This window comes from Muntiacus reevesi, chromosome 10 (genome assembly GCF_963930625.1).
Source record: "Muntiacus reevesi chromosome 10, mMunRee1.1, whole genome shotgun sequence".
Taxonomy (NCBI): domain Eukaryota; kingdom Metazoa; phylum Chordata; class Mammalia; order Artiodactyla; family Cervidae; genus Muntiacus; species Muntiacus reevesi.
This window is the reverse complement of record NC_089258.1, coordinates 13,614,885-13,642,480: the sequence shown is the minus strand read 5'-3', so window position 1 is coordinate 13,642,480 and position 27,596 is coordinate 13,614,885. Positions and strand designations below refer to the sequence as shown.

At 42.0% G+C, this 27,596-nt stretch overlaps 1 protein-coding gene and 1 long non-coding RNA gene across 14 annotated transcripts in view; one reads left to right on the top strand and one right to left on the bottom strand.

Moving 5' to 3' along the window:
- AOPEP (aminopeptidase O (putative)) overlaps positions 1-27,596 on the bottom strand; it is a 392,839-nt gene that overhangs the window by 271,189 nt on the left and 94,054 nt on the right. For all 13 annotated transcript variants that reach the window (XR_010664622.1, XR_010664620.1, XR_010664621.1 and 10 more), the window contains exons 4-5: positions 20,277-20,430; positions 12,752-12,997 (exon numbers count right to left, since the gene is read on the bottom strand). Coding sequence is in view for 10 of the 13 variants with exons in the window: in XM_065947320.1 (XP_065803392.1) it covers positions 12,752-12,997; positions 20,277-20,430 (400 nt within the window). In the remaining 3 variants the exon portion in view is untranslated. The remainder of the gene's footprint in view (positions 1-12,751; positions 12,998-20,276; positions 20,431-27,596) is intronic.
- LOC136176759 (uncharacterized) lies at positions 86-17,042 on the top strand. Its single transcript, XR_010664623.1, has 3 exons — positions 86-108; positions 1,009-1,104; positions 16,736-17,042. It is a non-coding gene; the product is annotated as an uncharacterized lncRNA (long non-coding RNA).

Below are 27,596 nucleotides of genomic sequence, written 5' to 3'. Positions count from 1 at the left end.
CTTAGACAGGCTGGGCAGAGCTGCCACAAAAGTAAGCTGTGGGGAACTTGTGACAGCTGGCCATGGAAGGGGACTGAGAGCTTGTCTGGGAGGATCAAATGAGAGAAGGTGTGTATATATATACATATTAACAGATTTGTATGTATATACATATACCTAAATGTGTGTGTGCATGCTAAGTGGCTTCAGTTGCAACTCTTTGTGATGCTATGGACCACCAGGTTTCTCTGTCCATGGGACTCCCCAGGCAAGAATTTTGGAGTGGGTTGCCATGCCCTCCTCCTCCAGCAGATCTTCCCAATACAAGGACTGAACCCAAGTTTCTTATATCTCCTGCCTTAGCAGGTGGGTTCTTTACTACTAGTGCTACTGGGAAGCCCATACCTGTATATATAGACTCTCATTTGACCCTCACAAGCACACACATATGAAGACACTCTACAACCTACAGAGTCAGGCGAATCATTAAAGAAGGAAGGCTTGAGGGGACAGGATCCAGAGCTGCTCAAAGCCACCGACTCCTTCTAATCCTAAGGTCTAAAGAGGCTTTTGTTTGTAGAGGCAAAAAAGAAGTAGCCCTTGTAAATTAGTCTGGGTTCTGGGTTGTAAATGTCAGAAACACAGCTCAACAACCTTAGGCCAAAAACGATCACAGACCCATGGGAAGGGCAGGGCACACAAGTGAACACCGGTTATCTCTTATATTTCTGCTTCTCTTACTTTCTTTGAGACCCGGTTCCCCTGGTGGTTAGAAGCTTAGTCCAACTGTCCTCACATCAGATGCTTCTCACCCTACTCTACTCTTCATTCCAACTGGGAAATCCCAGGGAAGGACTTGTGCCAAAAGTTAAATAATAAGATCCCAACACAGAGGGCCCCGAGGGCAGGGACTGTGAGGGGTACAGAGTGTGCATCCCTGGAGGGAGACAGCGTGAGGTACTGCCTCAGCCTAGGAGGGTTGCTGGGGTCTGAGGACGATGGGTTGGCTAGCACTGATCTTTCTTTCAGATCTAGAGCCTCATCTCAGGGGGCTATCAAGAGGACCAGCAGAGGCACCTCTGGGAGCTCAGTGAACACATGGCTGGTGCAGGCAGCATTGGAAAGGTAAATATCTAGCTGTGGGCCTGTTTCCTTTCAGACGCTGGAGGAAGTATTACAGGATAATAAGATGTACATTTGTTCCTGAGAACAAACACCATCCCTCTCATCTCTACCTTTACAAATATAGTACTGGTTACCTTCAACAACACTGGGCCTTAGACATGGAAGCCAAGGAAGAGAGATTCCCTGCATAAAGAGCCAGCATCTGTATCCTCAAATTGCCTGAAACTATCCAAGCACTGGTAGGCATGAGGCTGAATCCAATTGGATTCCTTCATCTGTCCATTCACTCTCCTCATCCCAACTTCCAGACACCATTATGTAGGGCCTCAGAAGGCCCAGGAAAAACTCAAAGTTTAAAAAAGACAAAATTCAAACAGATGCCGCAGAGATGACCCTTGACCACACAGGAAAGGTCAGAATTGTTCCCAAAGAGGTCTGTCTCCCCAGATACCACTTGATCTGAGAAAGTACTTTGCCCGCACCACCCGCCCCCCACAACCTCCAACCCTGGGGATCTGGTTACCAGAACAGGCACAGGGGCAGAGGGTCTGGAGACTGGCAGGTTTTCTGGGTCCCATTTCCTGTGGTGGCCTGGGGACCGGGGCCTGAGCCCCCCTACCAGGCAGTGTGACTTGCTGAGCTCTGGGGTCCATAATCTCCTGATTGCTTGCAGCTCTGCAAGGAGATATCAAAGCCAAGAAGAAATGGTTTGAAGCCAAGCAGAGGGGTTGAAAGAACAGGGAAGACAGACTGGGGGTGGAGGGAATCTGGAGGGGTTTGGGGGGAGAGCCTGGGGTGGGGAGGGTTAGGCCAAGGAAGAAGAGAAATTAGAATTAAACGAAAACAGCATTTGTAGCTGGGCCCCTCTCAGTAAAGTCCTGCCATGCATGCATTAACCTTCCACCGATGAAAACAAAATCCAGGGACCTGGTGCCTGCCTGCTGGGGCACATAAAGCTGAGGGGATATAATATCTTCCAGGTGGGTGTGCCCAGAAGCACACAAAGGTGCTTGACAGGTCGTTTAAAGCTGACTGTCAAGGTCAAAACAACACCACCTGCAGGTCAAACTGAAACGTCTTCATCCATCCCCCACCTCTGGGTTCTCTGTTGTTGTTTGTTTTAAACCAAAGCACAGTTTGAGCAGCAGACAAGCCTGACAACTGTTCAAACATATGTATGTGCAACTTATTAGCTTGCAAATGGAGATATCTGGAGGCTAAAAACAAGGCTGGGTGGGTGGGAGAGGACGAGTTAGCTGCTAACTTTGAGGGGCCTGAGCGGTGAATTGCCAGGCTGAAGGCAGCAGGCCTTTTTCCGTGGAGCACACTCCTGATGCAGTGTTTGGAAATGCTGTTTTGCATTGATGGTGCACAGAGCAGGGGCGGCTATTATGAAAGGAAGAGGCCCCTGCCCTTGAGATCTGTTTATTTTGCAATTAACTAGAGGTAAGCGAGGCCCCTTCTGAACCTCCTGCTTGCAGGCCTAACATTTAAACGCCTACTGCTGCCCAGGTGCCCAAGTACAAGAAAATTGCAGGCTTATGATCTAACTAGCCCTTACATCAAAAAGAAAATATACATGTATGTAAATGACTGAATGAAATTGAGTCACCCCCACTCCTGTTCAAAATAAAACTCAAACCTAATCAAATCAAAGAATGTTAAGGCTCTAAGCCCCTCTGCAGGCAATTCTAAATCAGGCCCTTACTTTTCCAGAGAAGAGAACTAGGCTAGGGAGGTCCAGTCACTTGCCAGGGATTCCGGCCTGTCACTGGGCCCAACTCCTGGGCCCACACCTTCCTTATGAGTAAGCAGGGGGTGTCACCAAGGAATGTCCCCACCATCCTCTTTCCTCAGTCTAACATGCTCACCTGAGGGACGACAGCAGGGTGGAGAGTCTGTGAAAGATTCCCAAGAGATACTTACCTGTCCAGAGCTCCTCAAAAATAACACCTGCAGCCGAATCACCTGGGCAGACATGTTAACATTCCAGATACCAAGATAGCACCCCAAACCCACTGACTCAAAGTTTCCACGGTGGGGCCCAGGCAGCCGCAGAGATCCTAGGGCACTAGTCAACCCCATGGTGTGCAGGAATAAATGTTAGAACATTCATCAATGTTTTTTCCTCATCCTCTTAAACTTCCATTTTTGTATGTATTTTATAGTTGTTGTCTTGTCACTAAGTTATGTTTTATAGTATATCCTATATATATATATATAAAATATATATATATTTTATAGTATATCTAATATAGAGTGTGTGTGTGTGTGTGTGTGTGTGTGTGTGAAGTTGCTCAGTCGTGTCTGACACTTTGCGACCCCATGGACTGCAGCCTACCAGGTTCCTCCGTCCATGGGATTTTCCAGGCAAGAGTACGGGAGTGGGTTGCCATCTCCTTCTCCAACCTAATATAGTAACACTGTACTAAATGTATATGACTTATAAATAAATATGAATATATGGAAGGGGTGATTGTTCAAAAATCAATGCATAATCAGAAAGGTGTGGGACCCCCAGCATTAAGTGGTGAGCCCGTCTTCTTCACTGCCCTAAAGCAAGGCCTCAGCTGCCACTGACCACATGAAGGCTGGACTCTACAGCCAGTCATGTCATGGGCTCCAAGATATTTCTTCCCCAGGAAGCACTTTCTAAAGTGTGTTTTGAGAAGGTGGTTTCCCTGAGACCCGAAACAGCCTGATGAAATGTGCACTGTACAGGGGGATCCCTGAGCGAGGTTTTGGAGGAATATTGCATATTCTGGCCTGGTCTTTGAGAGGCATATACATGCCAGGATATTAAATCAGGATAATAAAGATATTAAAGGCTTTCTCAGAAGACCTCCAGTAAAGACTCCCTTTTTACTTAGTTTAATCCACTCATTTCCTAAACTAATTAACCCACAGTTCCTCTTCCCACATTATTAACATTCCACAAAACTAGTCTTCTTGGAACCTAGGTAGAAAATCCTGATTTAGGCTAAAGATTTCATATTTCCTGGAGCCAGAGAATCATCAGCATTCACCACACCTGTCCATTGACATGAGTCTGCTGAGTGAATCCTTGGCTTTGCCCATCCATCCCTTTCCAACTGCCCGCTTTCAGTAAGATGTTCAGAAATCGCACATGGCTGATAAAAGCCAGAAACCGCGGCTGACTCATTCTGAGAGTAGGTGCTCGGGCCCTCAGAAGAGACTAACGTGAAAACTGGGCTGTGCCACGCTCAGTCGCTCAGTGGTGTCCGACTCTTTGCGACCCCATGGACTGTAGCCCTCCAGGCTCCTCTGTCCATGGCATTCTCCAGGCAAGGATACTGGAACAGTGTGCCATGCCCTCCTCCAGGGGAGCTTCTCAACCCAGCAATCGAACTCTTGTCTCCCGCACTGCAGACCGATTCTTTACCATCTGAGCCACCAGGGAAGCCCAAGAATACTGGAGTAGGTAGCCTATCCCTTTTCCAGGGGATCTTCCTGACTCAGGAACTGAACCAGGGTCTCCTGCATCGCAGGCGGATTCTTTATCAGCTGAGCTACCAGGGAAGCCCAACTCGAACCCTAGGGTGTTCTGCCAACCACAGTCCCCATATCTCAGCAGGCTGGCCTCTAAGAAACAAAGGCCTGGTGGCGGGTCATCTCCAGGCTCACAAGGGCACCCCCAGCTCCTTGGCCAACCTAAGTTTTGGCCGGGGAGCCCAAGTGTCACTCACACTATCATGAAATGGAATTCCAAGATTTCCATTTGATGGTAAAGAGGGGAGGTGGTCATTTTCAGCACACTGACTGGGAACATGAGGGCAGATTTGGCATTCTGTCTTCCCGGAACAACGTCTAGACTATCTGAGGAGTCACCTCTATAAATAGCACAGTTAGTTAATCAAGAAATAAAACATTTCTACTTCAAGCTGCTTCGAGCTCCACTCTGGGGTTAAATCAGGGTGGATTTTTGCAATGTACCCACAAATCCCACAAAGTAACCATTTTTTTTTTTTAAATAATACATTTTTAAAGGAGAGCTTCCTCACATCTCTGGCCTTTTAAAGTTACTGCTTCTTTTGAAGAAAAAGTAGCTGGGATATTCTTCCACTTACATTTTAGCAGGGAGTAAAGTGACAAGGACATCTCCCACCCGCTTTATGCAAACAGGCCTACAGGGCTTGGACACGGTGGGTTCCAGCTGCACAATGGCTGTAGTATGACATGGGCAATGTTCCCTTGAGCAGGACCATTCATATATTGTGCTTTACTTGAGAACTGTTTCCCGAGTTGGTGCTTTTCCCCCAGAGGAGTCTAACCTTAAGAGAAATACAGACGCCGCTCCATGCCAAAGTACATGCACAACACAGTCCAGAGGCCGGGAGCACGTGCTCACTCTGTGGAGTGGTTTCAGGAGTGAGTACGCACAAGACTGGGAATATTCCAACTCAGACAACTTTGCACATTCAACCCCATGCTTCTTTTTCACCCAAGGAGTGTATGTTCTGTTCAGTAATGATGCTTCTGTAGAGAAATAACCAAGGGGAGGGAAAAAACAGTACGAGCCTTTTCTTTGCCAAGGAAAAATGGAAAAGCTGGGCTTGACTGGCCATTTCAGGCTCAAGGGCTGGAAGAGATTAGGGGCCTATGATGACATCAATAGAGAGGGAAGATTACACATGTAGGTAGAGGGTGATTGTTTCAGGAAGGCCTTTCAAAGGCCTGACAACTTCTCTTGAAGGATGACCCCAGTGGTGCTCTCAGAGGTAAAGACTGTCAGTCTATGCGTGTGGAGGACAGTTCAAAGAAAACAAAACACTTAAGCATAATCTTTCAGAGGGTGAGGAATCATGGCATAATGATGATAAAACGCTACTTCTGGATCTGACAAGCTGCACAGCTGTTTGATGGCAAGAAGAAGATTCTGGCTAAGCCAAAAGCTGTGAGCTCGCTCTGCCTGTTGTTCCTCTCTAGAGAGAATCTGGCCCCAACATATGCACGTGATCCAGGAATTTGCCTGGTGCCCAGATTCTAAGCCTCAAAACAAGCCCATAGTGAATGCTGATTTTCAAGTAGACTACAAGACACTGTGATTCTATAGGAGGACCTTGAAGCAAACACATATATATATATGTGTGTGTGTACACACACACACACACACACACACACACACACACACACACAGAGGGTTACCGATGAGTCTTGCCTCAGTCTGAACCCCAGGCTTTGAGAGCCATCCCAGGGTAAGGCCCTGTTACCTCTGTCTCTGTTTTTGCAGCTCTAAGTGATTAGGGGACATCATATATGGTCCTGTACCTGCGCTGTAAAGAATGGAGCATATGCACACCTTCTCCTCCTGGCTTTTTCACTACAAACTGATTATGTCAAAACTAACCAGATAATCACAGTCAAGGGCTTCCAGAGTCCCAGAAGAACACTGTCTTAAGAATACCCATTTCTATTTCAAGAAAGAAAAATGAAAGAAACAGAACGCATTAGAAGGGGAAAGCCCTTCTCCATAACGTAGGAGTAAAATAAAGTCAAACAATTTTCTCAAGAAGAAAAATAGAATCTCCATCCCACCTCCCAGGGGACATGTGCATACACGTGTATGGCTGGTTGTTGTTCAGCAGAAAACAACACAACGCTGTGAAGCAATTATCCTCCACTTAAAAATAAATTAATTAAAAATGGAAAAAAGGAAGAAGAAAAGTAGAAATAGAACACAAAGTGGAGAAATGAAGAAAGCAATAAAGGGAAAGCATTTGAGGGGGATTGAGCCCCCTTGTGTAGATCCATGGACCTTGCTACCCACGATACACTCTGTTCATTGCTCCTGCGAATGGCAGGGGTGCCAGTAAACAAAGGATTAAAATTTTATGGGAAGAAAGGAAGGTATGAGCTGCTTTCTATCATTCACACCCACTTGTTTGTAAAAGCAGAAGAGTTATACAGGAAGATGGGGGAAAGAAGTGCTCCTTCAAAATATTTTTTAAAACAATCCATGCAGAAGGAAGTTTAAGAATTTATTAAAGTCTGGGAAACAAATGACGACAATAACAAAGAAATAAAACCCACACATAGGCCCCCAAATCCACAGCACATCAGAGAGAGCAGATGAGCTGAAAACCTTGGTGAATCAAAAGGTGCACTAATTTAGGGCTTGCAATTCAGTCCCCCAAGGAAAGAATCACTATGGTTGCATCCTGCCTTGAAATCAAGGGTCACAGGTTCCTGAAATTTATCGGAGGGTTGTTTAAAAGTATGGCAGTTTTTAGTTTAGGGGATTCAAAAATTCAACTGGAAGTTAACAAAGAACAAGTAAAGAAAAATTCCCCAAACTGTGAAACCTTGCTACTTAAGATAATGACAAAAATTTATGACCGCTTCCTTCCCCAATAGAAAGGAGCACAATTAGAAGGCTGAAAACAACAGGCCCTTTGTACCAGCATGTTATGTTTGCTTCTTCTATTACACATTGGCTGGGAGATAAGAATAAACAGGACAACACCCTGTCTAACCCCAGGAGGAGCGGGCGGAGGGAGAGCCGGTTACATTCATTCTTGGGCATGTATGTGCACACCGTTTATTCGCAAATTGAGGTACTTAAGAAAATTGGGTATGCAAGAGTCAGGAACTAGTATAAGCATTCAGAAGCCTTTTATTGCACAATCAAATCTTTTAAGAACAAGCCACGTGTAATAAGGAGCTTTATCATTTTTCTCTACTGTGAAGTGTACTGAAGATATTTCAGTAATTGATAATTATTTCTCTGTGCTCTTTACTTATCAGTCCTATTTTTGTCCAGTCTTTGAAAACCTTAAAAATTAGGCTGAGGAAACATAAATAATACCTCCCTCCCTGTGACCTGTTTCGTCAAAAAAGAGCTTGCAAGGAATCAGCAGGCAGCTGCTGGGGCGAGTTGCCAGTCTGGGCGCTGAGTGCTCTGATGCCTCCTCTGTGGAGAATTCCACTCAAGAACAGCAGGTACTAAACCAAGTCAGGTTCCAAGCAGCTGGCCATGAGCCGCCACAGCACCACTGGTCCCCAGAAAAGATGTGACCTCCCTGGCAACCCTCTCCCTGTACACACGACTGCCTGGAACCATCCATCTCTGCTCAGCCTCTGCCCTTTCTGAGTGGCTCTTCCTCACGTTCCTCACATGGGTGTGCAGATGGCTCAGGTGACTGAAGCCCTGCAGGACCTGGCATTTCCTGGTGCCCAAAGTATGTCCAAGGGAAGCCATGCTAGCAACACTGGCCTCCTTTCTGCTCCTCCAGCCCATCACAATGGTTCCCAGCTTGGGGCCTTCGGACTTGAACATTCCTCAGTCTGAGTTGCTTTTCCACCAGATTATCACATGGCTGGCTCCTTACCATTCTTCAGTTTCACTCTCTAAAGAAGCTTTTGCCTCCTCACCCTAACAACGCTTCTGGTCCCCAGTTATTCTATCACTCATTTGGCTATATTTTCTTCATAATACACAACTTAAAAAAAAAAAAAAAGTGCTTTCATTTATTTGTATTGTCTTCTATTTCTTTCAACTTAAAAAAATCTTTTTAATGTATTTATTTTTTAATAGAAGGATTTTTACAGAATTGTGTTTGTTTCTGCCGAACATCAACATGAATCAGCCATAGGTATACATACGTTCCCTTCCTCTTGCACAGTACACATCTTAATTATTTGTTTTTATGCATACATTTTCTCCCCTGACTAGAATGTAACTCCCATGATGATGGAGATCTCATCAACCTTTTTAATGCCGGTAGACTCAGCATCTTAAATCCTACCTGGCACACAGTATGTGCTTCATAGAACTTTAAGAATGAATAAATGAATAAACAAGCAAATGAACTCATGAACAAGACTATTTGGTACAGAACCAGTGGGGAAAAGGTCAAAGCAGAATTTGTTACCTATCATCAACTACTCTGCTTCCATTTTTTTTTTTTTTCTTTTTCAATACTTCAAGAGAAACTGGGGTGAATGGTCTACATGTGAGTGGTAAAGTAGGGAAGTACAGACTCTAGGAGATGGCTTTTTCATTTGATGCTCTAAACATAAAACCACTCTGCAATGATAAGCAGAAGATCCTTCAAAATCAAACAGAGGAGGGGAAAAAAAAGAACGTATTTGGATGTCAGCAAGGTAGTTCTGCCAACCTAATTACAACCTGTGACATGTAATTGTGAACTGCTGAAAGACAAATGGTGAAGCTAAGCATTTATTATAAACATACACAGAGGTAAGACAGAGGTGTTAATTTTGAGGCAACTGTCATAAATCTGATTCCAGGATATTATTCCATTAACATTATTATTATTATAACAAAGAGTGTAAGCGGGATGACGAGTTCCTTTCATGTATTTCTCAATACCTAGGAAATTAGGCTTACGAGTCAATACCCAGCTGAGACATTTGAGAAAACACAAGGTCCAATGAAAATGGCAGAATGCTAATTATACCAACAAGAAGAGAGTTGTTCTATACGTTACTCATTTAAAATGCATTCTTATCTTCATTTAGACACCATATTACTCAACCCAAGAAAGGTACACTCCAGGGCTCCTTACATGGCAGATTCAGCCTTCATAGGAAAGCAAGAGTAAAATGAAACAAAACTGCAAACCCACACTTTCTAAATGAGAAAAGAATGGGAATCTGACTGTCAATAGTGTCTTAAAGGCATACTAGTCATTTTTCTCAAAACCGGAATAACATGAAAGTATCTCTCCTCTGGAACAGTGATTCAGAAAAGGAGGGAGGAGTTAATATGTTACAGGTCCTATTATATTAAACAGTAATAAAAATCATGAAGTGCAGTACTGATAAATGTTCTAGTTTTACTGCTATGTTTGAAAAGCACTCCAAATTCTAAAATGTTGTGTATTATTTACTTCCATATAAATTGATTTGTCATTATCATACATTTAAATTATACAAATGTGTTTTTTTTTTAAATCCATACTGAAATATCAAAATCAGGCTCAAAAACAGACGTAGAGAGGAAAATTTTATTCACACAAATTATGACATGTAATATATAAAATACAGTGAAATCATTATGGATATCATCCAAAAGTTTTAAACACTCTTTAAAATGGTTATTAATAATTTATTCATTTTAGTTCATGTGGGACTGTTTAAAGTCATCTAGCAGAAAAGAAAACTAAATTAGTACAAAATGTTATTCATTAAGATTAAGACCGAGTCACTAAAGAAGTCCAGAGGTATGGAATTTATGATCTTGCATACATGTTTATAAAACGTGGACTCAGGGAAGAACCATTTAATTTACCAAGAAATCCTTTGATCTCCAGTGCATTACAACTAATAGAACAATGGCAAATTTCAGCGGAGACGTCTTTTTGAATGGCTCCTACTAGACTTGAGATTTCTCTCCTCCTATTTAGGGTACAGAATTTACCTGCAAGACTGTCATTTTTGTTCCAGTTTGTTTTACACAGCCCCAAGCAAAGCCTTGATCGTAAATAAGGCAACGGGGCCCCTGGAGCCAGCTGAGTCATAAACCCTACTCAGTCGCATGTGGCTCAAGGTGTTGGGATCCCGAGAGAGTCAAGCCAAGCAAGTGGAATCAATTTAGGTCAGAGTTAGGAAAAACAGAGTGTCTCCCCACCCCCAACTGGCAGTGCAAGACACCACAATCCCCCCTCCACTGTTCAAATACAGGGAGTGGTAACTAAGTCCAGGAAAACATCTAGACCAGGGCAGACTATTTCCACAGTCTAAAAAGAAGGAAAAAAATGATATTTGACAACCAACCACAAATTTTTAAATGTACGGTTCTCCTGTTTTTGAGCATAAAAGCAGTCTTGTTCCTGCTCAGTTATTATCACCATCACAGCTTTTGACATTTGTGCCCAGTACCATTTGGCCATAGGATACTTAGGCTTATTACTTTAAAGAAACAGATTTAAGCATGTTTAAATCAATTTAATATTGCAAAAAGCAGCAAACACACAGCCTACCTGCCTGGGCAGGCAAACTTAAAAAGAAAAGCTTTATAGATTGGCCTACAGGTCAACAAATTCTGGTTTTGGCAGACTGATGTCAGGAAGGAGTTGTAGAAAATAAGTTTCTCTGTATGAAAACTACTTGGCCTCTGGTTCCCTCAGGTCAGAACTTGGAACTGTTGGCAAACATGCCCTGAAAAACTGCAACTCTCATAAAGTGCTAAAAACTTCCAAATAAATGCAGTCCCTCAAAACTGTGTACAAATAAGAAACATTTAATGAACAACCCTTCCTTTGCCAATAATTCCACTCACAAATTAAGTCCAGCAGACTCTTCAAAGGGACCAAGGAAGCCCCCTTGTTAAGACAAATTCTATATATAGACAGCCGAGACAATTACATGAGGCACATAACCAAATATATATAATTATCCTAGTTTTTACATTCCCATTATCTTCATGAATATAGGGTAAAAATCATTCTAAATGACCTTCTCAGACCTCCTCAAGGATTAAGACTAGCCAGTTAGCTTTTAAAAAGTATACGTGTATGGTACAGATCAAAGGCAAGTGTTCTGGTCAGTTCTTTTCTACTCATGGGTTTTACTAAGAATGTGTGCAGCTTTCAGGGAAAACACCACAGATGACAGCTGCTCAAAAGCATGGAAATTAATTGGCAGCAGGAATTTCCTTGACTAATAGGGAAAAACTTAAAGTCACATGTTTTGATGAGCTTATTTTTCCCATCCTTAGTCAAGCGTATTCACTGTTAATGATTAAGATTTTCAAACAGAAATATAACCAAGAAAAGCCTGAGTACATAACCAAGTAAAATGCTGAGTGAAACACAGCTCCCTATTACTGAATGAACAACAGCATTAATGAATGGATTTTAGGCATAAATTACACACAGGGAAAGGTTCAACTTGCAGGTCTTGATTTTTCATATGAACTAAATTGGGATGACAATAAGAATAATACAATATATTTATTATATTAAAAAATAGTAGCAAAACAAGTGACCCCCCTGAACCTCCCCTAGTAAGCCATCTGCTCCGAGCTGTTTTTCTAGCAGCAGTGATAGATTTACACTGATCCATCCACAGTCTCTCTGACACAGGGGCTCTCAAGTCGTTGCCCTTGTGACCAGTGGTGAGAATGGATGAGACAGCTGGACAGGATTATGCGGCAGCCTGTGCCCTAGAACCAAGTTGTGTTGACTCTGCCCAGAGCTATGACCTTGGGCTCATTAGCATCATGCTCTTATGATGCTGCCTAAGCTAACTAGCCACTGATTAGCCACGATCCAGCATACGCCACTCTGGGAGCACAATGTGTTCTCAATCACGGCAACAATGTGAGTTGTTATTTTCAAGGCAACTGAATTGAGCCCATGACATGTAAAGGCTCATGCATGGTGGAGTGTGCACACACTGTCCCTCAAGGCAGCAATGAGATGGTCCTTCCAATCTATCAAATGACTGCTCTGACAGTTCAGAGAAAGCAAGAAATAGTCAAAGAATTTCCAGGAATCTCCCTGGTGGTCCAGCGGGTTAAGACTCTGTGCTTCCACTGCATGGGGTGTGGGTTCAATCCCTGGTCTGAGAACTAAGATCCTACATGCCACACATGCCAAAATTTAGAAGAAAAAAAAAATTCCAAAGCACGTTCTCCAGGGACCAAAACAGAATAACATACCTGGCCATCCCCAGACTTGAAAAGTTGGCAGGGACAATGAGTATATCCAGCCTGGAGAATGGGTGTGTTCCCAGGACACAATGTGCTGCGGAGAGGCAAGGAGGGATGAGCGGCAGAAGGGTCTCCTGGCAGGCACTCTTCAGGCACACTGGAGCAAAGACCCGATGAGGAATGATCTTCTGGGTGGTGGCAGAAGCATTCTGGAAGCGGCAGGGGTATTCCATGTGACCACAAAAGCCAACATACCTGGGAGCAACATGAAATAAATAGATGCATTTTATGGTAAATTAGGTTTATTCCTCTTGCCATGGAGATGAGGTACTGACACAGATATAGACAACTTCCAGGAGACAGTGGTTCTAGTGGACTGATAAGCAAAATAGTTCATTTGAGTTCTTGTCTTGTTTATTTCTATAGAGTGGTGAAAATATTACAGGTCAAAATACTTATCAAAGTGCTGAATTGATTATCTTCAATCTAAGCTAAATGGAAGCAGTAAAATCTTGTTTTAGAATAAACAGGGAGAATCTCTAAGATTCAAAACAACAAAGCAATCCCCTAGTAAAATAAAAAGCAATTCCTATCCTTAGAAATGTGTTTTTCAAATGTCACTATGGGAAAAATCTTCTCCAGTTCAGAATAATTTGCAACTGAGAAAGGAAGGAACAGAGCAACCAAGTTAAAGATCCCACTCTGAAACGTCCTAGAATAAAAGATGTAGACTCAGTGATGTATCCTGTGAAACAGATCACAATGCCATTTCAAGCTTTTCAAAAGAATATAGTCCATTTTACTGAAAAGTAACCTATAATAACTGTTCTTTATGAAGGCCCTCAAAAGTTCTGCTGTTGAGGATTACAGGAGCACTTTGACACAACACTTTTCCCCAATCCACTTTCAATACAAATTCAACTGAATCAACCTTTTAAGGAAACAGAGAGAGCTCGGCCCACACCATCTGACTGCTGCCAGTTATTCTGGCAAAGGTGGAGCCGGAAAAGAATTCCTAGAACCTGACTCAGAGGCCTCACGAGAATGTATCTACCCAAAGAAACCAACATCAAAGGAAACTATTTTTTTTTACCTGCTAACACAGCCTTTATTCAAACAGAAAGGGAAGTCCCTCTAATTTGAAACTGCAAATTATAATTCTAACTGTACATACTTCTTCACAATGAATACTGAAACACTTTAAAATGCTGGCACATCCCAATATGGGATGGCACATCCCAATAACTCGTTTCCACGTGCTTAACGTGCCGTTCACCCATCCAAGGCCAGCCCTGCCCAAGAAGATCCAAACCGCCATGGAGATAAGCCTCCCCCTCTGCCAGCCTGGGACACAGAACACAGTTTCCTGCACCAATGACATTTTACCACAGGTTAGGGTAAGAGAAGTGGGTGGAGACCCATAAAAACTTCTGACAGGATAAAGTGACAGGAAGAACATCATTGTTGTCATTGAACATTAGTCAAAGTCTCTGGATTAATAACCTTGCTTTACAGAGAGAGTGAGTAGAAATGCCTTCTGGTAAACATCTAACTGAAAAGGCTGCAATTGTCCACCTAATAACAAACACTGTGTCGGTACATCAATTCAATCAAAAGTTAGAGAATAGTTTGGGGTAGACAAAGGTACACACCAAAAAGCTACTTTGTTTAAAAAAAAAAAAAAAAGGTGGGGTGAGTTAAATTTTGTCTGGACAGGAATGACACTAGCTAAGGTAATGAGGGTCATTCCAGTTGTGTGAATTACCACTGTTTTTCATAATCAAAGCCTGAGAGAATGTGCAGGACTTTAAGGCAATCAAACTAAGTGAGGCGATAAGACTCCCAATAAAACTGGAAACGGCATCAGGGAAACCACGCATGTGTTCCTATTGGGGGGTGGGGCACATCAGGAAACCTAGGCTTCAGAGGCTGGTCTCAGGCTGGCTAACTGACCTGAGTCAGGCAGCTCAGTATCTGGGGCCTCTTCTTGGTAATCTCTAACATTTTCTCACCCAAGTGGCTGCTGGGGGAGGGGAGGAGTTGATTGGAAGGGGATATGAGGAACTCAGGGGGTTGACAGAAGTTCTCTGTCTGGTTTAGGGCACATACAATCATCAAAAGCTCATCAGGCCAAACACTTAGAATCCGTACACTTTGTTGTATGTTAATTGTGCTTTAATTAAAAACAAACATAGAATCTAAAACAGTTTCTAAGATTTCTTCTGGCACTGTGATTCCATGACAACCCACCACAGGAGCCCTTTCACGCAACAGCCATGTTCCTGAAGTGGTGAGGTAACACTGTACTTTTATAAGGTCATGAATAGTCTCCCACAGAAGCAATATTAACCCAAAGATGCCACATCTTCCTTTCACACTAACCTTCAGTTATTAATTTCTGTGTATGTGCCTGCTCCAATACATTCTCAATATCATCAACAATTCAAGCATTTGTAAATACCAGTTTCTTGCATCCAGACTTGTATCAGAGTAAATATTTTAATAGTACATATTATTAATAATGCCTGATAGTTAATAAATAATCTGTAATACTAAGTAAGAAAAATAAGCAATAACAAGTCCTACCGCAATTGCTATTAAACATTCACTAGGTGCCTAGCACTGTTCCGAACACTTTATATGCATTATCCCAACTAATGCACACAACATCCTGAAGGGTAAGAACTATTCTTTTCATCACACTGAGTCATCATAAGCTCCTCTCTGCTGACCCTCCTGCTCCACATACTTCGTGATTCTTCTTGAGTGAATTAGGATCCTGGATTTTTCTCAAAGCTGAGCCCAGTTGGTCTGTGGTTCTCTGGCTTCCTGCTCCTCCTTGTATTGATAGTATTAGTGCCCATTAATGTTGCCAGGAGTGGGAAGAACTGGTGAAATATATGTTAGACTGGTAAATGATGGGAAGCTCATCACTGGTTCCCTCTCACACAACTGCTAGGCTAAAATTATTTTATAAGAGTTCTTTTCAGAGAGTAAGAATGACCATGTTTTACTCATAATCACAAGGGTGAAAACTGTCAAGAAGCTCTTCTTCAGCCCAATCTCTTATTTCAAGAAGGTGCTGTACTAGAACCCCTTGACACAAATGTTTTCCTACCACAGGTTCAAACGAATTGCTAGAAAAGTCTCCCTTGGAAAGCACATCCTTTACTGCTCACAAACCCCTTCCTCAGTTCAACCTGACAACTTAGTAAATATTTCCAGCATCTTTGCTCTATTCAAGGCATCTCAAAGGACGCTGCCGTGTACACACGTGTGAATAAATTTCCAACCCTATCTTTGAGGAGCTTACAGTTTTCTTGGGAGGAAAAAATTTTTTTTAATTCTGAAAGGTACAGTGACATAGGTTACACAATTTATTAACATATTTTAGCAAGCAGCTTAGTGCTTGCTTACCATAAAAATCACAAGTGTTCACAATGCCACCACCAGCCCCCAGCGAATTGTCGACAAAGATGTTAATATAAACTGCAATGTGGGAGTGTCTAGAAGCTGGATGCATTTTCTCAGGGCATTTAGTGCCCTGCAGAGAGAACTGAGATGTATACAGTAAGAGACAGATAGCTGTCTTGAGAGTGCAAGGGCTGGAGAAATCAAACCAAGCCAGGAAGATATGAAAAGTTTTGCACATAGTGAAGGATGTAATAGAAGTTGGCATTTTTCCTATGATTTATATATGTTTATAATGTACATATTATTAATATATTATAATATTATATATGTGTGTGTGTGTATGTGAGCTGCTTAGTCATGTCCGACTCTTTTGCGACCCCTTGGACTGTAGCCCACCAGGCTCCTCTGTCCATTGAATTTTTCAGGCAAGGATACTGGAGGGGTTGCCATTTCCTTCTCCAGGGGATCTTCCTGACCCAGGGATCAAACCCGGACCTCCTGCATTGCAGGCAGATTCTTTAGAGTCTGAGCTACTGGGGAGACTCTATATATCTATATATGTAATTCCCTCTTTTCCAGACTCTCCGAGAGATAAACAGGGTTTATCCTCCAAGGTCCACAAGGGAATTTTCATCACATCTGCAGCTCTAAAGAAGACCTCTTCCTGCACCAAGTCGTCCCTTCTCTCGGATGAACAACTTCAATGCCTTTTCTTCTTTGTGTTGCCTGGCTTCCTTGCGTTTAATCATTTTTGTTGAGTCCTCTGGACTTTATCCAAGTTTCCATGTTGTGCTTAAACTGAATGGCCCCCAAGTGAAGACAATATTCTAACAAAGGCCTTGAGAGGTTAAACATAACACAAAAATTCCCCTGTGGCTCAAGAAGGTTATACTGCAGCCAAATAAAATTGATAAACTTTCAGAAGTTTACCTAAGTGCTTTTTAACTAACGTATTTGCTCACCTAGAATGGGCTGGAGCATGCGTGGAGCTGGAGCTGGAAGAGGGAACATTCCTCACATAATTTAGGCCACATGAACAGTGATCAAACGTTCAGTGACCAAAACTTTGGCTAAGTCTCTGAGACACAGATGAAACTTTCAGGCAAATGCAAGCCTGTGGTGTAAAAAGCCCCTGTAAAAGTTACATTTACATGAGTTGAACTGGTGGTCTTGGGAAGGTTTGAAATAGAAAGGGTAGGGTGGGGGTGGAGATGCTGAGGGAGGCAAGGGGACCAGATGTGAATATAACCAAAAACACCACCGCAGTTGGCACTCAAGAGCACCTTTGCTGGCAAACTTAGCATGGAGCCAAAGATTGAATGGATAAAAACACAAAGCCACCCTTTGATGACTAAAGACAGCACACATGGAGCACGCAGCCAGGGAAGGATTAAGCAAATGTAAGCTATTATTTTATCAGCAGTACATTTCTGATGGACAAGCACGGTGATAAATGGGGGGAAAACTTAGTCATAGCATGTCGGACACAGAGGGCGTGGGAGGGACTCCATTCCACAGGGCTGTGTCTCCATACGAGGACATGCTTCCCCAGAGTGGCAACCCTGACCTCTCTCCACAGCTGATGGGGTTGGCTTGCCACTTTGGGCTTTCTCTTTTTCAATCTGCTTGCCCACAGAGGGGTTACTTTTTGGCTGTTAGGCAATCTGTGTGCATCTGTGTTGTGGAGACTGGCAGAGGTCCAGCTGGGTGGGTAACTGGGTGGGTGAGTAAGTTTGTCTAATTTGGAAATGAAGTATTAGAATGTCCACTGAGAGTATGCACCTGAGCACTCCCTCAGTCCAGCTTCGGTCAACAATAAAAGCTTTATTTTGCTTTTCTTCTGTCTGTTTCTCAATTGGTTCTAAATGCAGGAGGACAAAAGAGGAATCAAAATTACCCTTTCCCCTAAACCCCAAGAGGAATTTCAGATATAATCTCTTTCCAGAATCTCCACTTGATCTGTTCATATCCTGCTTCCATCACAACTATAGATGCAAGAAGAGTGAAAAGTCATTGCAGTTACTTCTGGGCAGCAGAGAGCAAAGACCCCTGCCCACTCTCCTCCTGTGTGTCTCTGGGAATATGGCTAGAAGGACGAAATAACAAAGTTCTACCTTTGCTTTCTCCTCGTTTCCTAAGGCACACATTTCCCAATGTACACCTCCCCTAAGAGTCAATGAGCCCTGTGGGTGTAGATGAAGAGCACAGTGCTTCTTCACCACAAAGAATCTGAGAACCCTGAACAAAGACTTTCTTCTACAGAGAAGGGAAGTATGGCCTGCCCAAAGAGACATAATCAATAGAAATGGCTCTTTCAGCCTTAAAGGCAATGCTTTCAACTTCTGCTTTCTGTTCTAACACGACAGATTCCAATCAACAACACTGGGAAGGTATATCAGACTCCAGGTGAGGGGTGGATGTTACACGTAGCCTTTAAAAGTCCCCAGGCAAGGTTCTGAATCACCTCTCTAGGGGGTCAAGCTGAGATGTGAATCCATGTGTTGTATGTAACTCAATAGGGATATGGACCTGAACAAGTTGCTGTCTGAAGCTTCTGTATCTTTCTGTGAAAAAAGGAGATAATAAAGCCTATCAACCTAATAGGCTTATCATCATGACTAACTGAGATGACATTTAGATTAAGACCCGCTCTGACTGCAACACCCAGTGGCTTCTCTATCAGCTCAGGATAGGCTGAGATATGCTGCAGTAACAAATAACCCTGGTGTTTCAGTGCTTAATGGGAAAAAAAAAGCTATTTGTCAGTCATACCAAGTGTGCTGTAAATCCAAGTAACTCTCCAGGGCACCTGTCCTCCTCGCTCAGAAATCTGGGCTTCATGAAACTGCAGAGTGAGGCCTACTCCACGATCTCAGTAACAGAGGAAGAGAGGGCCAGAGGGTAGCACAGGCAATTAAATGTTCCCATGTGAAAGTAAGATATGTCATTTCCATCCACAGTGTTCTTCCCTCAAGAGTACATAAATAAAACCCAATAAACAATCTATGATCCTCTACAGAGCTCAGAACACACAGTCCTGACAGACAAGTTATTGAGCAGGAAGTAGAAATTTCTTCCCTTCCTCCAAAAAGCAAACACAGGCAATAAGACATGCCTATGTTAATAGAGACCTCAGTGGCTTTATCTCCTAAGGGTACCGACTCCTACTGACACTGTGGTAAGAATGAAAGCAACATAGCAAAATAAAACCAAAACAAGAGGAACTTCACTAAGAGCATATCTTAGTTGGTTTTCAAGGATGAAATGAGCATCTGTATCATTGCTTTTCACTGAAAGGTACTGACTTAGTGACTTTGTGTCAGTAGGACAAAAAGATTAAACTGAGGTGGGTGTCAAGGTCACCCTGGAGCAAAGCATGATGCAACAATGTACAAGGAGCAAGCACACTTCTGTGCCTCTTACATGCATTCTCCTTCCTTTTGGCTCTGAAAACTAGATATAGCTGAATGCCCAGGGAGGAGGCTATAAGCGAATATCCAAAGGCCCACACTAATTATTAAAAGCTTTGAATTTCTCTGATCCATCCTGAAAAAGAAGAAATTGCTACTGAAGTTAACAGAGCCCTGACCCAGCAAGATTCTCATAATCTAATGGCCTTCTGACAGCTTCCTCGTGTCCTGAGCTCCAAGGAGGCTGACTCTCCCCACTGAGGGAGGGCAGCCCCAACAAGCGCACGGCTGATAACAGGCAAGGAATCAAAACAGCAAAGTGGCCCACAAAGTAATCCATCAGACAAGCACCTTCTTTCCATTCAGTTGTGCTTTTGAAAAAATAAGCACCGAAAACCAAAGTTAAAAGGTGTAGAAGGAGATAAAGTATTGAATCTGACGATTCTGTTGACTTAATGAAACACATAAAAATATTTCACCTGACTACACAGAGGATCTCATATATATTTCTTTTTCTTTCTGCATAAACAATATGCCCACATTTCTGCCTCTCAACTCTCTTTCACTCCCAGTAGGGTTTTTCCTGCTTTGATTAATCATATTTTGGTTTAGTTTCTCAGCAGGAATGACTCACATTCCCAGTGCTTGGAATAAATGCATCATACTGCTCCCTCAAGTGTTTGTTTTTCAGCAAGTTCCCAAGTACAAACCTGAAGTCAGCTTCAGAAGGTGAGGAGGATCTCTCTATTGCCAGATCACTTGGTGAGCAGATCTCCGGCTTCACTTCTGTCCAGGATCCCACTGCAATTGTGAAGGTGGAGGCTGGCATTGGCATGGTGACGTAGTAATACCAACTTGAGTAGCCTACAAACAGAAAGAGAAAAACATAATGCGGCCAATACCTGGTCCTGGACTTTACTCTGCATTTTTTCTCTTTAGGCACTTGAAGAGCTTGTGTGCTAAGTTGAGATGAGCTAATTCTTGGAGGTGGAGCATTATTCCAGGTCTCAGCAAAAGAGAGATGACGGATTCAGGATAGCCAAGAAGATCTGGATCTCTTCCAGGGATCAGTTTGAAGCCCTTCAAGTGAGGCTATAAACAAAATGTTGAGGCAGTCACTAATAGCTACGAACACATAAGGACAGAGGTTGTATGCTACTATGGAGTCAAGAACATATCTTATCCATATTACCAGCACAGTACTTGGCATAAAAAAGAAGATGCTATGTTGAATGAATGAATAAATGACCATTTCTGTGCTGCCTAACTACTTTATCTAAATTCAATTCAGGTCACTCTAAAATGGATATAGCAAAAAAAAAGAAAGAAAGAAAGAAAATGAGACTAGGAAGGAAAGTATATTGGTTTTGGCACTGACCCTGAAACTACTTATTTATGGAAGTTCAGGTCTTATCGCTCATCCTTTTTATCTGTTAATATATTGGGGTAGTCCCCGTTCCTCATCAAGCAGATGAAAACCAGAGCTTGAGAGGTTCAGGGGAGCCAAGGGCTCCCAGCGAGTTTGTGACGGGGCTGGAATTTGCAGCTGGAGCTCCCTACCACATCCACATGTGTACCCCCTCCACTTAGTCCAAACCATAGAGAAGGTTCTTACCAAAGGAGCAAATGATTGATAACATAAAATTATGCTTCGTCTCTTGTAAGATGAGGAAATGCTTTTAATGTTACTGAAATCTCAATGTATCAGTCAACCTGACCTAACGTATTTTTTTCTGAGCATGTGTTATAAATTAGTGATGTTTTCTTTAGGGAATCTAGTATCACCTCACATTATGGAACACATAATGTGCGTCACTCTTCATGTTCCCATGGCAGGAGCTACCGCTAGAGTAACACTCCCAGCCTCTCTTTCGGCCCTTTACTAACTGCTTTCGAGGAGCTAGTCTTCTCTTTCTTATTTTAAGTTGCTGAGGGTTAAATACTCACAGAATGGCCTGTTGTCGTCCAATTTGGTCAATCAGCGGATAAAGTCAAATTCAGAGTCGAGATATTAACAGGCCTACATTGACCAGCAGACTTTTAATGACATTTTTTCAAAATGCCTTACCAGTAAAAATCAGTAATAGGTTGGATTTTGCTCTCCAAATACTTGGACTTTTTTTAGTCTCAACTAATCTGAATTTTGGAAGATTGGAGGGGTCGTTATTTATTACCCTCTGAAACTAACAATTTAGATAGAAATACATTACAGAACTTCTCTGATAAAAATCAAAATTTTAAATAGGAAACAAAAACTTAAACTTAGGACAAAATGAACATATCTCAAGTCTGAGTAAATAGAATATGCTATCAAGTTTGGAAGTCAATAGAAGAGATACCTGAAGAAGGAATACAGAAGGGCATGCCTCTGGAAACCCTTTACAGAGGCAGCCATTCTCTCAAGCTTGCTTGTAAGTCTGATACTGGTTCTGCAAAAAGAGTGGCCACGCTTGAGATCACTTTCTCCTCAGCTGACTAAGAAGCTGAAGGCAGGCTCCTCTTTAAAGAGAACCAAACCCAGTGATGCTGGAGACAATCTGATGATATGCATAGCTTCTCCTGGGCTTGAAGAAAAACCACAACTTTAAAAAAAAAATGGCTGCTGTGATACCAGGCCAGTAAGAAGGTAGAGACAATCCCAGCAGTCTTGACAAAAGCCTGAGATGGATTCGACATGACATGCTGTACTGAGTCTACCTCACTAATTTTTCTACTTTCCCATGACTGCCTCATTCTCTGCAACCTCATGCCTCCCCTACAGTTTGCTCCAATGAAGAACTTCAATTTGGACTGGACAACACAATGAGAGTTGGCATAAGTTGGGGGGTGGAGAGGAGGAGATATGAGAAGAGGAAAGAAGGAATGGGAAAAGAGTGAAATATCCTAGATTTTGAATATCCTAGGTTTAAGAGAGAAATTTCAAAGAACAAGACTCTCTGGATTACAGGGCTGTGGTCTGGTCATTCTATCTCTGAAACCTATTTTGGGGTGTTGTTGAACATGGGCTGTTGAACCTTTCTTTCAAAAACTTCAGCTCCTTGGTGGTGGGGGGAGAGGTTCAGTAAATAAATGGCAACAGTGAGGCTTGCAGGTAAAAATGAAAGATTGAATACATATCTGATAAAGAGTTAATATCCAAAATATATAAGGAACTCACACAACTCAATAGCAAAAAAACATACAATCCTTATTTAAAAACTGGGTAGTGGAACTAGGTTGCTTCCTCCTAAAATCCAATTAAAGGACAGTAAAAGGATTTTTTTTTTAAGGCATAAACCAAAAAGAACAAGGAGAATAAAACAGGAGACAATTACCCACAAAGTACTGGAAGCCAGAACACAGGTAGGAAAAGTGGAAAATGACATGGCAGCCCTGAATCCTAAGTCAGCTGGGAGAAAGACAAGATTCACCTCATTTTATCCCCCAGATCCTCCTAAACGGCTGTGAGTAGAGGCTAAACTAAGCAGGGTGGGCCGGATGACTCAGAGGGGCTCAGATCCCTGGGTGGCCACCCCTGCTCCTCACACCTGGGCTACCTGTCCACCCCCCCTACACATGCTAGCAAACAGCTGGAGGTTTATCTTCCGGAGAGTAAAAGAGAGGGTCTCCGAGGGTAGAACAGTACAGTTTAAGGCAAATGAATGGGATTAAGTGAATGAACACACATCAGATGCTGAGACCACCAGCCTTAGGTGTGTGCGGTGCTCAGAGGCTCAGTCGCGTCTGACTCTCTGCAGCCCCATGGACTGTAGCCCACCAGGCTCCTCTGTCCATGGAAGTTTCCAGGCAAGAATACTGGAGTGCATTGCAATCTCCTACTCCAGGGGATCTTCCTGACTCAGGGATCGAACCCGTGTCTCTTGCATCTCCTGCTTTGGCAAGCAGATTCTTTACCACTACCACCAGTCATTTCCCCTTATTTGAGAACCAAGTTTTTACCTCCAGGCAGAAAATGAAAAAACTTGACAAGCCCAAGAGAGACAACCAAGGATACTGAAATTGGAGGTTTCCTATGATTTGTCGATGATGAAACTTACAGAGGACAAGGCCTATGCATTCACTCAGTGCTCCAATTACATTTTAGTCCCCCAACCCCAAAGGCCTACAGACAAATCAAGGAACTTCAAGCATCTTTAGAAAGCCCCTAATGCAAAACAGAGAGACAAAACCAAAAAGAAGCAAGCAACTTGGAGGACAGTGACCATGCTAGGAGAAGAAAACTTCAAAAAACACCAAACAAATACATACTGAAAGTTGAGAATTTATTGCAGTGCTGAAACAAGAACAGTACAACATGAAAAAGAGAGGACAGTAGAGAATTAAAAAAACATGAGAAGGAAAGAAAAACCCAATAATAGGAGTGAGATGGAATATAAAGCTGAAATCTCCCCAGAAATAAAAGAAGACAACTTAATATCCAAGTAACAGAAGCTCCAGGAAAAGATATCAGAGAAAACAGAAGGAAGAAAACTGCTGGTTAAAAAATTTGAGAAAATTCCCCCAAATTTAAGGGACCATGAGTTTTCAGACTGAAAGGGCACACAATATCCAGAATACCAGGTACAAGTCCACCTACATTATGATACATCATTATGAAATTTAGAACCCTGAGGATAAAGGCAAGATCTTACAAGCTTCCCAAAAGAGAGAAAAAACAAAAGTCACTTACAATAAGGACATTTTCAGGCATGTAAAGTTTTTTTTAAAAATTGCCTCCTACACATGCTGTTTTCTGGAAGCTACTAGAGTATGTAAATTATGCTTCAGAAGGAGGGAGAAACCAGTAAGAGGAGCATAGATGATCCAGCATAAGAGACACAAAGGGAACCTGTAGAATGATGGAGACGGGCAGGCCCAGGAACCAGCGGTGCACCCAGTAGAGAGTGTAACCTGCCCTGCAGGGCAGAGTGTATGGCCCCAGGAGAGGCTGCTGCAGGAGGATGAAACTGAAAGAAAATCTGATGTGTCTGAGCATCTGTAAAGATTTAAACAACTTTCAAAGAATCTTGGGTTGGCAAATACATAGAAAACCAAGCAAAAGAGAACAGACAATAAGGCTATTATTAATTCCATGAAAAACATGTAATATAGAAATAATAATATAATTGAAGTTGCACTAACAAACATAGATATAATAATATGTGATGAATATTGACCTAATCAAAGTTATGATATTAATTACATTGTGAAGATAAAGTTTTGGGAAGGGAGCATGTGTGTGATGGAGCGGGTAGAGGGAGGGGAAGATCGCCAAATCCTTATCTGCCATGGTGTGAAAACCAATGCTGAACAATCAAGCATCTTATTGAATATTATGAACATAAGTATCAAATAAATAAAAAAGAAGATAACTTCTGAAGTAAGAAAAATATCCTGGAAGAACTGAGGACTGCTATTTTGGGAAGGGAGTATAATAAGCACAATTGAACTACTTGATTCTTTAAATATGTGTATTTTTTTAAGAAAAAATTTAAAATAACATAATCGGTCAATTAAAAGAGAATCTTATGAGAAAAAGAACAACATTTTTTGTTCTGAGATACTATTAAAATGATAAAATATAACTCAGGAGAGGCAGTTTAGCAATAAGGAGTAGGCACTATTCTACTAAGAAATCCTTTAAGGATAAAACATTAGTAATGATATTTTGATAGAAGACTAAAAGCAAAAAGAAATAGGAGGAACTACATCAAGCTAAAAATGTTCTACATAGCAAAAGAAATCATCAGTAGAATGAAAGGGAAATCTACTGAATGAAAGTATTTGCAAACCACATATCTGATAAGGAGTTAGCATCTAAAATATGCAAGGAACTCATGCAACACAATAGCAAGAAGACATCTAACCCTACTTTTAAAATGGGTTAAAGACCTAAACAGACATTTTTTCAAAGAAGTAACTCAAATGGCCAAGAAGTAGACAAAAAGGTGTTCAACATCACCAATCATCAGGTAAATGCAAATCAAAACCACAGTGAGGTATCACCTCACCTATTAGAATAACTGTTTCCAAAAAGCCAAGAGATAAGTGCTGCCAAAGATGTGGAGAAAAAGGAACACTTGTGCATGTTGATGGGAATATAAACTGGTGTGGCCACTATGGAAAACATTATGGAGGTTCCTAAAAATTTTTTTAAAAATAGAGTTCCTCATGATCCAGCAATGTCACCTCTGGGTATACACCTGAAGGATGAAATCACTCTCTCAAAGATATCTGCACCCCATGTTCATTACAGAATTATTCAGAATAGCCAATAGCCAACGTAGGGAAACAACCTAAGCCCCAAATGGTAGACACATGGATAGAGAAAATGTGATACACACATACACACACACACACACAAACACACACACACACAGAGAATATTATTCATTCATAAGAAAAAAACCCTGCCATTTGCAACAACATGGATATACCTTGATGGCATTATGCTAAGTGAAATAAGTCACACAGGAAAAGACAAATACTGTATGATCTCACTTACATGTGGAATCTAACAGAAAAAAAAAACTAATAGAAGTAGAAAGTAGATTGGTGGCTGCTAATGGTGGTGGGTAGAGGACAGTTGGGAGGAAGAATGGGTGAAGGTGCTCAAAGGGTGCAAGCCTCTAGTTATACATAAGTTCTGAGGATGTAAGGTACAGCATGGTGACTATAGTTAACAATATTGTACATCTGAAAATTGCTTAAGAGAGTAGATCTTAAAAGTCCTCACCACATGGAAGCAACCTAGATGCCCATCTGCAGATGAATGGATAAGGAAGCTGTGGTACATATACACCATGGAATATTACTCAGCCGTTAAAAAGAATTCATTTGAATCAGTTCTAATGAGATGGATGAAACTGGAGCCCATTATACAGAGTGAAGTAAGCCAGAAAGATAAAGAACATTACAGCATACTAACACATATATATGGGATTTAGAAAGATGGTAACGATAACCCAATATGCAAAACAGAAAAAGAGACACAGAAGTACAGAACAGACTTTTGAACTCTGTGGGAGAAGGTGAGGGTGGGATGTTTCAAAAGAACAGCATGTATATTATCTATGGTGAAACAGATCACTAGCCCGGGTGAGAAGCATGAGACGAGTGCTCGGGCCTGGTGCACTGGGAGGACCCAGAGGAGTCGGGTGGGGGGGGGGTGGGAGGGGTGATCGGGATGGGGAATATGTATAACTCTATGGCTGATTCGTGTTAATGTATGACAAAACCCACTGAAAGGTTGTGAAGTAATTGGCCTCCAACTAATAAAATAAAATTAAAAAAAAAAAAAAAAAGTCCTCACCACACATATGGTTATATAGTGTTCTATATATAAAACTATATAACCATATGACCTTATTTAATCATCATTTCACAATATATACATATATCAAACCATCACATTGACCATCTTAAACTTACATAATGTTACATGCCAATCATATCTCAATGAAGCCTGGAGGTGAAAGAATGAAATATTATACACAATAGGCTTTCTCCCTAGGTTCTGCATGGAACTTTTCAACTGGTTTTTTGTTGTCCTTCTGGTTCCTGTACCATTCATTTAGTACATGGACAAGATGAGACACGGAAATAGCAGAAACTGAAACTGCTTGCAGAGAGAACACTGCTAATGGAGTAAGAGTATCTGTCAGATGCCTGCAGAGGGTCATGGAGAATCCCAATCTCATCACGTCCCAGCATCTTCATGAGGATGTCTGTACCTTCAGGGTGATGTTGGGAGGGCACAGAGGGGTGTGGCAGAGGGCTGAAATGAGATTAGCAGTTTTAAAAAGTCAGAAACCTTAAGCTGACCTAGAGTTTGGGAGTGACGTAGCGAAAGTGATAACAGAACCTGAGTCAGGTCCAGTGAAAGTGTTTTCGGTCTAACATGGTCTCTCCACAGTCTTCTGTGAAGTTAAATAACAGAAAGAAAAGGACTCGAGGGGGAAATGTGTTGGAAACATCCCCCAAACCCATATTTTAAATGTTCAAGATGACTGTCTCCTAATCAGACCTCAAAACTTGTTATTATTATTATT